General features: G+C 38.3%; 1 protein-coding gene across 1 annotated transcript in view; it reads left to right on the forward strand.

Moving 5' to 3' along the window:
- Window positions 1–10,210, forward strand: part of LOC148374574 (laminin subunit alpha-3-like) — a 107,768-nt gene extending 97,558 nt beyond the window's left edge. Inside the window, exons 71-77 of the mRNA XM_088338082.1 lie at window positions 947–1,127; window positions 1,208–1,366; window positions 1,446–1,611; window positions 3,096–3,250; window positions 7,413–7,506; window positions 8,098–8,217; window positions 9,434–10,210. Coding sequence (XP_088194208.1) covers window positions 947–1,127; window positions 1,208–1,366; window positions 1,446–1,611; window positions 3,096–3,250; window positions 7,413–7,506; window positions 8,098–8,217; window positions 9,434–9,573 — 1,015 coding nt within the window. The 3' untranslated portion in view covers window positions 9,574–10,210. The remainder of the gene's footprint in view (window positions 1–946; window positions 1,128–1,207; window positions 1,367–1,445; window positions 1,612–3,095; window positions 3,251–7,412; window positions 7,507–8,097; window positions 8,218–9,433) is intronic.

Consider the following 10,210-nt stretch of genomic DNA (forward strand, 5'->3'; position numbering starts at 1 on the left):
AACATAAAGAAAAAAGTCCCACGACCACTGCTTCTGTCAAAAGGACATTTTCAGCCCTACACCGGATTACATCTTATGACAAAAATACAACAAGGCCAGGCTAAACTTTCAGCATTACCTTCCATGGCAATGAAAAAGAACTTATAGAAGGAACTGAAACTGAGTAATTTGAATCTTCTTGAGGAAATAAAGGAGAATAGATAATGTGCACAAGTACACCGGATTTCTGGTGATTATATTTCTAAATCATGGGAATATTTGGAGTGTTAGAGAATGGTGAAAACAGAAAGTTATCCATGAAGATATAAATAATCGCAAGAGATTACAATGAGGGAAACAACTCTTTGGTGTATCTGATTATGAATCATACTTTGCGTTTATTCATATCTTTCAGAACAACTTTCTGTCGTCTCCATTCTTTAACGTTTGTTTCTGGCACTGTGAGTACAAATTGTGTGATAATGTGATAAAATGTAATTCCTTTTCATATGTCATCTGTATCACTAGTGGTTGGGGTTTGGCTCTCTTACAGCTGCGACCCTTGTTCGATTCCTCTTGTACGCAATGTTTTTCGATTTGGGTCAGCCAATGTTTTTCGATCGATCAATCATTGCGCAAATATGGTAGTACACCATATAACCTGGTTAAGTAACATCTCCACCATATTGTGGGTTATATAAGGCATACCAAATTATAAGGCGCACGTTCAGATTAACTTATAGTGCAATTTCAAGTTTTTATAGATTTTTTATGTGTCGCAGCTGCCGTGAATGTTTTATAGCCATAAAGTAGTCATCGAGGGTTGAATTTACTCAGACTTAACACTACATAGGCGTAGGTGTGAAATGCATGGCCCACCACTGGTATAACCCTAGTATAACTTCGTCCCTTTTAAGCTAAAGCTTGGTTTGTTTTTTACAATTGTGTATAAATGTGTTCCCCCAAGGCCACACTTCTCTCTGGACGTACGGACTCGATCTGCAGAGGGCCTTTTGTTCTTTGCTGCAACCCGTGGCGGCGACGCTCATCTGGCTCTTTACATATCTAAAGGGAGAATCCGACTCTCTGTGGGAAAATACAACGAGATCTTCAATAGGGAGAAGTACAACGATGGAAAGTGGCACTCTGTAAGGACAATAATTAAACTTTATTTTAATTTTTTGACTTTGTCCAGACATTTCTGTGCATATGCGATGGCTTCCTTCAGGTGATGTTCAGTTTGGAGAAAAAAAAATTCCGCCTGGTGGTGGATGGGATAAGAGCACAAGACGGCCAACTGAGTGCGGCTGATGTGACCTCCATGAAGCACTTTATGTCACCTGCGTACTTGGGAAGTGCCCCTGACACCCTCCACAAAGAGTTGAAGGTAAAATAAAATTAAAAATAAAAAAATCAAATTACGTTTTTACAGTTGAATTTTAACTCATTCTTCATGTCACTCGTAGTCAAAGAACCTCCCGAAGCAAACGGTTTCCGGCTGCTTGCGCCATTTTAAAATGAATGGAGCGCCCATGTTGAATCCCTCCACCAACCATGGGGCCGGGCCCTGTTTTGAGGGGCACACCCAGAGGGGGGCCTACTTCTCGGGGGGCGGAGCACACATCCTCGTCAGTGAGTCCTGTGTGACACTTTGAGATATAACGACAATGGTAAAAAGGCACCGTGACCGAAGGTCAAGGGAGGTTGGTGAGGCTGTGCCTCACTTGCCATCATGGAAATATACAATTTAAACTATACTAAATGGTTATATATTTGTTTGTTCTAAAGTTCTTTCTCATTTAACTTCACAATTTGCGGATATTCTTTTACAAAATCACTGAGTTTTCACATTCTTTCATAATTGTTATGAATGCAAATAGTATGTAACAGATTACTATGCTGAGCTTTGACAGATGTAGCCTGAGGCATGTATTTCTCTTGCCTCACAAGGATCATAGTGACTCCAAGGATTCTGATTTGGCACACAAATTAAACCCAAACAGTGTAATGTATTTATTTGTGAATAATACATCCCCTTAATTTTTTTAACAGAAATTTGTATTTGAAAAAAAAAAAAGGTTTTCTCAACCCAAACTTTGCAGTTGGATGCAACAGGAACCAAATCCTGGTTGCAGCGATGAGAGTGACGGATATCAACCTCTGGACCACCTGTGGTATGGATGACTTCAGATGGTACCAAAGAAAAATGTTGCTTTCTTTGTGCCTTTCACTCGTTTAGAACGACAATAAATTATATTCTTTTATTCTATTCTGAGCATTGTACGTAGATTTATTGTTATTCTAACATGTCAAATGCCCAACAAAATCAACATTTGTCTCTGGTACCGTAACTAAAGATATTGTAAAAATTTCATAAAATCTAATGCTTTTTGGTATCTCATCTAATTCACTGATTATCCAGTGGTTAGGGTGCGGCACTCTCACTGCTGCAAAAGGAGCAGTGTATAACTTTAAAAGTTAAATGTTGTTCTGCTACGCTCCAGTTTATATATTGCTTTTTTCATTTATTTGTAAATCTAACTGTGCTTCACCAGAAACAACCCTTACCGGACGTCGCTGAGAACGCTTTTTCAGCTCTCATGAAACACTCGAATTCGGATTTTAACGATATTGTTTTAAGGAGGGCAGCACAGCGGCACAGTGGTTAGCGTGTGTGCGGCACAGTTCTGAGGTCATGAGATCAAACCTTCCTGTGTGGAGTTTGCATGTTCTCCCCGCGCTTGTGTGGGTTTCCTCCAGGCACTCCGGTTTCCCCCCACATTCCAAAAATATGCATGTCAGGTTTATTGGCCGGTGCAAATTGTCCCTGGATGTGAATGAGCGAGCGAATTGTCTGTCCCTGTGTGCCCTGCGACTGGCTGGCAACCGGTTCAGGGTGTCCCTTGCCCACTGCCCGAGGACAGCTGGGATGTTCTCCAGCACCGCCGCGACCCTACTGAGTATAAGCGGTGCCGATAATGAATGAATGTATGTTTTAAGGAGTTCAAGACTAGTTCACAATAAAATTACCTTTGATGATAAAGTTTCCATCACTGGTAGTAAATGAGGTAAAATGACAAGGGATCCTAATACATGGACTTTCTGTTGCATTCCAGATGACTCTTTTGCTGTTGGGTCTGGTTTTGAGCTGCTTTTTAACGTTCGCCCGCGAACATCAACTGGACTCCTTCTGCATGTTGGCGATTCTAGCGCAACGCAACAAGGACTGACCACGGGACATTACGTCAGTGTTTACCTGCACAAAGGAGAGGTGAGGACTACCTTGAGAATACTATTTCCAGTACACGCAAAAATCTCCCTGACTGCATAGTAAATACTATGCCTTGGCAGAATATGGACAAAAGTCTCAAAATAGAACTCAAAGTGCCATCCACTGCAACCTTATCGAATGGAATTGAGCTTCAAATAACTTCACAGCGAGTGTTATGTCATTCTTTCAAAACTTATTCATAAGGTCCCATAGAAGGCATTAAATACATGTACTGTGAAAGAAAATAAGTAAAATGCATTTCAAACTACCATCATTTCCAGACTGTAAATGCATAACTAAGAAGGAATTTATATATATATATATATATATATATATATACAACGGGTCAGGTGTATCGACATTTCGTTCTGTGTACATTGTTACAAAGAATGACAATACAAAGGAAATTATTATTATATATATATATATATATATATATATATATATATATATATATATATATATATATATATATATATATATATATATATATATATATATATATATATATATATATATATAGTCACACTTGGAGTATATGTCGCATTTTTGGGGGGAAATTGATTTGATAAAATCCAACACCAAAAACATACATGTCATTTCGAAAGGCATTTTCAAATAAAATAAAATAGAGGGAAACGGACTGAATAAGTTTACTAACGTTACATGACTGACATGAATGCTAATGTCAGTAACGACGTAACATCTCATCTCATCTCATCAGCCGTACCGCTTATCCTCATTAAGGTCGCGGGGGGGGCTGGAGCCCATCCCAGCCATCTCCGGGCAGTGGGCAGGGGACACCCTGAATTATTAAGAGTTATTCAGATAACTGCAACATAAAGAACATGCTGACCAACCTATCAGAGTGACTCTAAATCACTAAATCCAATAAAACCTTCTTCCTCTGTGTCACTTTTTAACAATTCCCCCACACGGGAGGTAGACGATGCACCGCTTCCTCTTCCACGTCGCTTACGTCAGACTCATCCTTATCTCAGAGTTTTGCCCCTTCTTGCTAACTCCCAACTTTCTTTCACTATTTGCAGTTTGTAATCTGCAGGTTATGATTTTCTTTTCGGTGCAATTTTTGTTCAGTACTTCTCACTTGTTTTTCTACCGGCAATGTTGAAATGATCAACACAGGCCGAGAGTGCCCTCTTGCGGTGTGATGGAAAATTAACATAGATAGATAGATAGATAGATAGATAGATAGATAGATACTTTATTCATCCCCGAAGGGAAATTCACTTTTCCAGCAGCATCCCTGAGCTGAGAACAATGGAAAATAACACGGGAGCTGCTGGAGTGGCTGCCATTCGTGACGGCGCCGGAGAAACGATTCAATTTGAATCATGTACAAACAAACAAACAATTGAATCATGTACAACAAACAAACAAAATATTTATGTTTCAATAAGTGGAGTGTTAATAAAATGGGGGGAAAATAATTTCTGATACTGATATAACCAGGTAAAACTAATTTTAAGTTACCTGTCCAAATGAATGTTGTGCCATCTCACCTTTCCCACTCTCTCTGCTCGCTCCTGAAACTTTATCAAATAGTCCAAAATTTTACCTCATCTTCTCCGCTCACCTCGTCGTCCTCTTCTCCTTCCACTTCGCACTACAGAGACTTTTTAGCTGAGCCGTCTCTTATGACATGTGAAATGATATAAAAAATGTGGTACTCATTTCACACATAAGTCGCACAGGAGTATAAGTCGCACCCCGGGCAAAACTATACAAAAACTGTGGCTTATATTCGGGAAAATACGGGAAGTCCATAAAACTGAAAAGGAAAGGTGGATCATTAAAAAAAAGATTAGAAATAACTGCATAAAACCAAGTAAGCCTATGGAATAAGGATAAATCACACCAAAGAACAAGAATCAAAATAGCGGCACACATTGTCTCAAAAAAAAAGCATTGTTTTATTCTTTGATTGACAACCCCCAGCCAGAGTTGTGTTATTTCGTTTGGAACAAAACTCCAAACTTATTATTATTATTATTATACAAAACAACACCAAAATATGTGTCATCCTGTCTCGAAAAACCCTAACGAAAAATGAAACAAATTGATGTCGGTCCATTATTGATCTTATTTTTGGCTCATTTTGACCCAAGTGTTTTAGATTATAATGCAAGTATGCACGTCAAGTGCTGGAAAAAATTAATCGACTTTTAAGATTCATAGAAAATATGTATGTGAATTTTTTTAACCTTATATTAGATTTTAATTTGAATAAACATAAATGGACCGCACTTGAGGTAACTCCCCTTCCAGGATAACCAGGCTGCAATGAATGTTGCAATAAACATGACTTAACTTGACATTTAAGCACTGGGTGGAAATATCTAACATGTTATCTCACTTAATAAAAGGTAAAATAAATAAAAAAAATAAAAATAGATTTAAAAGAAGATATAATAATACATTAATACAAAAACTCCAGATGAGCAACTGAAAACAATTCTGTCATGAAATATAAAAATTATAATCGCTCAAAGTAATTTTTTTTGTTCGGTTGGTTTTTAAATCAGATTTATAAAATTTGTTCATAGTTCTTATTTTTCTAAAATAAGTTTTGTTCTATTTTAATTTTTTAAGGAAAATTACAATTCTCAATTCACTGTTTGACTTTCCTTCTTTTAAAAATACTGAATGTGAACGTATCAATTGAAGCCTGAAAATGTATTGGCGTTGAAAAATATGAAGATAAAGATACATTTTCCACTGTCATTTTTATTATTGTTACATGAATAATATGCATATTTAGTTGGTTTCTGTTCTAAGGAATATTGTACTTTTCTATTTTTTTTATTTAAAGAGACGGTGTATGTCATTTAGCGCCTCCTAAAGGTAAATAACAATATCGATATAAATGGTTAGAAAAAATACTTTAACTATCATATGAATATGCATTTTTTTGAAATAATAATAAGTTGAGAAATTTGTATTTTTTTATAACATGAGGCTCAACTAGTGGGAGCTGACATATTTTTGATGCTACAGGTTCCCAAAAAAACAACATTGCAAATGGTAAATGGTCTGCATTTATATAGCGCTTTTCAAGTCCTCCCAAAGCGCTTTACCATGTGCTTCACACTTACCTATTCACACACACTCACACACCAATAGGGAGTCAGCCATGCAAGGCGCCTATTTGCTTATTGGGGGCAATAGGGATTCAGTGTAATTCAAAGAACAATGTTAGAGTTTGGCCACTTTTAATCTCTGTAGTTTGGATTTTTTTCTACCACTGATCATTTGCACGACACAATACAGCGACATCTAGTCTTTAGAAAATATACACTGTTCCTTTACCGATATTTTAATTGACTTTCTAATTTATTTTGCTGCTATGTAATAACTAATAACATTCATCAGTATAATTACATTAGTAATGTTTTAAAAAACAAATGACGGCACAGTGGATGAGTGGTTAGCTGTCAGGACCACAGTTCTGATGTCCTACTGTTTAAATCCAGGTACTGGCCTTCATGTGTGGAGTTTGCATGTTCTCCCTGTGCCTGTGTTTCCTCCGGGCACTCCTGTTTTCTCCCACATAACAAAGACATGCATGTCAGGTTAATGGGCGGGTCCAAATTGTCTCTTGGTGTGAATGAGAGAGTGAGTTGTCTGTCTCTGTGCGTTCTTTGACTGGCTGGCAACCAGTTCAGGGTGTCCCCTGCCCACTGCCCGAAGATGGCTCGGATGGGCTCCAGCACCCCCGCGACCCTGCTGATGATAAGCGTTGCTGATGATGAATGATGTATGTTTTAAGGAGTTAAAGACAAGTTCATGAATAAAGTATCTGTCTATCTATCTATCTATCTATCTATCTATCTATCTATCTATCTATCTATCTATCTATCTATCTATCTATCTATCTATCTATCTATCTATCTATCTATCTATCTATCTATCTATCTATCTATCTATCTATCTATCTATCTATCTATCTATCTATCTATCTATCTATCTATCTATCTATCTATCTATCTATCTATCTATCTTCACAATAAAATTACCTTTGACAACAAAACTGCCTAAAGTTGGCTGGGATGGGCTCCAGCACAACCGAGCAACCCTACTAAGGAAATTTGAACAATACATGTTTCCTTTTTTTTGATAAATGATTCTTTTCCTTACCCAGGTAGTGGCGTTAGTCAACAACGGTAAAAGCGAGTTCATGGCATCCGTGCAGCCCAAAACGACTCTCTGCGATGGAACATTCCATAAAATTTCTGGTAATCACCCATCTTCAATCTTGCTTTCCTCAACTTGTACACTACTGTTCAAACGTTTGGGGTCGTACAGACAGTTTTGTGTTTTCTATGAAAAAGTCATACTTTCTTCAATGCCTGTGTTCTTATGCCCACATTAATCTGTGTTAACCAGTCTCGTATCTGGCTTTTTCCTTGCCACGCCTTTAAGGCCAGCTTTCGGGAGTGGCATCTTCTCTGTGGATGTACCTGTAGACACTGGTGTTTTGCCATTACTATTTGACCAAGCTGCTAGTTGAGGACATGTAAGGCATCGATTTCTCAAACTAGAGACTCTAATGTCCTCTTGCTTGGTTGTGCAGCGGAGGCTCCCACTTCTCGTGTTACTTTTGCTGGTTGCTAAAAATGGGCTTGTATACCCTTATGAAGAAATTTCATTAAAAAACATACATTTGCAGTTGAAATAGTCATTTGCCACATTAAAAACGTATCGGGTGTATTTCTGGTTAGGTTCATTTTATCTTAAAAAATAAGAACATTTCCAAGCTACCCCAAAATTTTAAACGGTAATGTATAGAAATCAATTCTCACCATATTTCTTCTTATATGCCTTAGTTATCAAGAGGAAGAATGTTGTGCAACTGCACGTGGACACAGTGGACACATACAAGATCGGACCTCCGTTTACCACCGCCACGTCGACCAAATCGCGCCTTTACGTGGGCGGAGTCCCTGGTAAGTGTCTGTGGACCAGTGGTGGGCTATCAGGGCCAGCAAGGCCTTCTCTGCTGGCCAAAAAGTATCTGAATCCATTGAATAATTCCAAATTGTCTTTTTGCTTCCTTTTGATGCTTTCCCTCCTGGTTGCGCTGCTTCCAGATTACAGCATTTAACCTAATCACATTTAGTCATTAGTTGTTGCTAGGTTCACAAAATCTGCCCAAAGGCCTTCACAAGCTTGTCTGCAGAGCGCCTTTCTTATACTGTTACATGGTTTCTGATTGGAGGATAGAATAAACCACGTGCACATAAGAGTATTCAGATTGGACATTTTATTTGGTTATATGGTGTGATATACACTGCTGAACACTAAAGGGCCCTCTAAACAAAGAATACACATGTAAGGGGAGAGTACACTCTTCCACTAAGGGGCAAGCTAACATAAGAATATACTTGAAGGCCGTACCTTTTTTATCAAATTCCTTTGTCAGGAGCAGAATGATTCATGTGATACACCACAGCAGCTCATTGTTTGATAACAGATAGGAGTCACCTGAAAAGCTTGCCAATGGCTTTCAAGTTCTAGCTCTATGTGATGGGTTAGCAAAAGGAGTTCTGGACACCATAGTGTTTCATTGTTTGATAACAGATAGGAGTTGCTTAGGAAGCTTTTTAATCAGAGCCATATTTTTTGGTGCCTCAGGACTTATTGTTTTGACCTTGAAAGTGTTTGCGAAATCGTAAAACCACACACTTATTGAGTATGCTATACAAATAAGGATATCAAAGGACAAAAATATAAGGGATAAGGGTAGAAGAGTATATAAAAACAAGAATATAAAAGGCACATTCAAACCATAATTTCCCGTACATATAAAAAAAAACTGTGACATACAAGAATGAACTTTACAGTTGTTATGCAAAACACATTATCCCTGAAAAACACAGGAAACAAATTCAAATATTTACAGCTGTAAAAAAAGGATAAAATACACAATTATTTTTACATTTTTCATACTCAACATATTTAAAGTGAACAACATTGAGTCTCTGTTAAGAACATGCATATTGAAAGAAAAAAAGCGTCTCAAAAGGGAATCGGCTCTTGATTGGTCGGGAGCCGGCTCCTGTCGTTCGCTTCCAAGAGCTGGCTTATAGATGATGGCTTAGGTGTGAAATGCACGGTTTGAACTCTTGCACACAATTTCTGAATGTAGTGCGATGTCTGCAGGAGCGACGTTGTGGCGACCACCCATCACTTCGTCCTTTGTGGGTTGCATCCAGGACATGGAAGTCAATGGCGAGTCGGTCTCTTTCGCCAGGTCGCCCTCGGTGGTCGGGCCCATCAACCTCAAGGAATGTCCGGGCTGAAAGCCACCATTGCGTTTTTTTTTTCTAGCCAAAATGAGGGACCACTTCCAAACAAGCATGTGCAATTGGTTACCAAAAGAACAAGGGAATGTGTGCAACATTTGTGTATACTGTACATGTGTGATTGTGAGCTGTTGTGTTTTGTGTGTGTGTGTGTGTGTATCTATTTATTTTGAAATCATGTACAGCACCAATTCCTCAACGCTTTTCCTTTTTGTTTCATGGTCAATCAAGGCTGCAGCGCACAGTAATTTCCACAGCACTTTATAAAGTAGAATATAACGTATATTGTGTTGGTGCTTGTTGGAGCCAAAGTGTGCTGTTGTTGGTGCTTGCTCCATTTCCTCCTTTGGCATGATTGATTCCCTACTTTATCATTTCTGGCCTCACAAAGGCCAAAACAATAACGTTTATCAATGTGTATTCTAGTTTGTTTTTTGGGGTTTTTTTTGCATTCCTTTTGCATGCATTCTTCCGAGTGGCTCGCAGTGCAGTTTACATTGGTTATCGGCGTGCTCTGACTCCCCAAAATGATTTGTGCAGCATTTAATGACAAAAATAATCCAGCAAATCTGACTTTTGTTTAAAAATGTGCATTCCTGTTTTTTTGTGACCACTGGTTTGTAACCGTTTTGTA

The sequence above is a fragment of the Urocampus carinirostris genome, chromosome 1 (assembly GCF_059441175.1).
Source record: "Urocampus carinirostris isolate Australia breed hairy pipefish chromosome 1, RoL_Ucar_1.0, whole genome shotgun sequence".
Lineage (NCBI taxonomy): Eukaryota > Metazoa > Chordata > Actinopteri > Syngnathiformes > Syngnathidae > Urocampus > Urocampus carinirostris.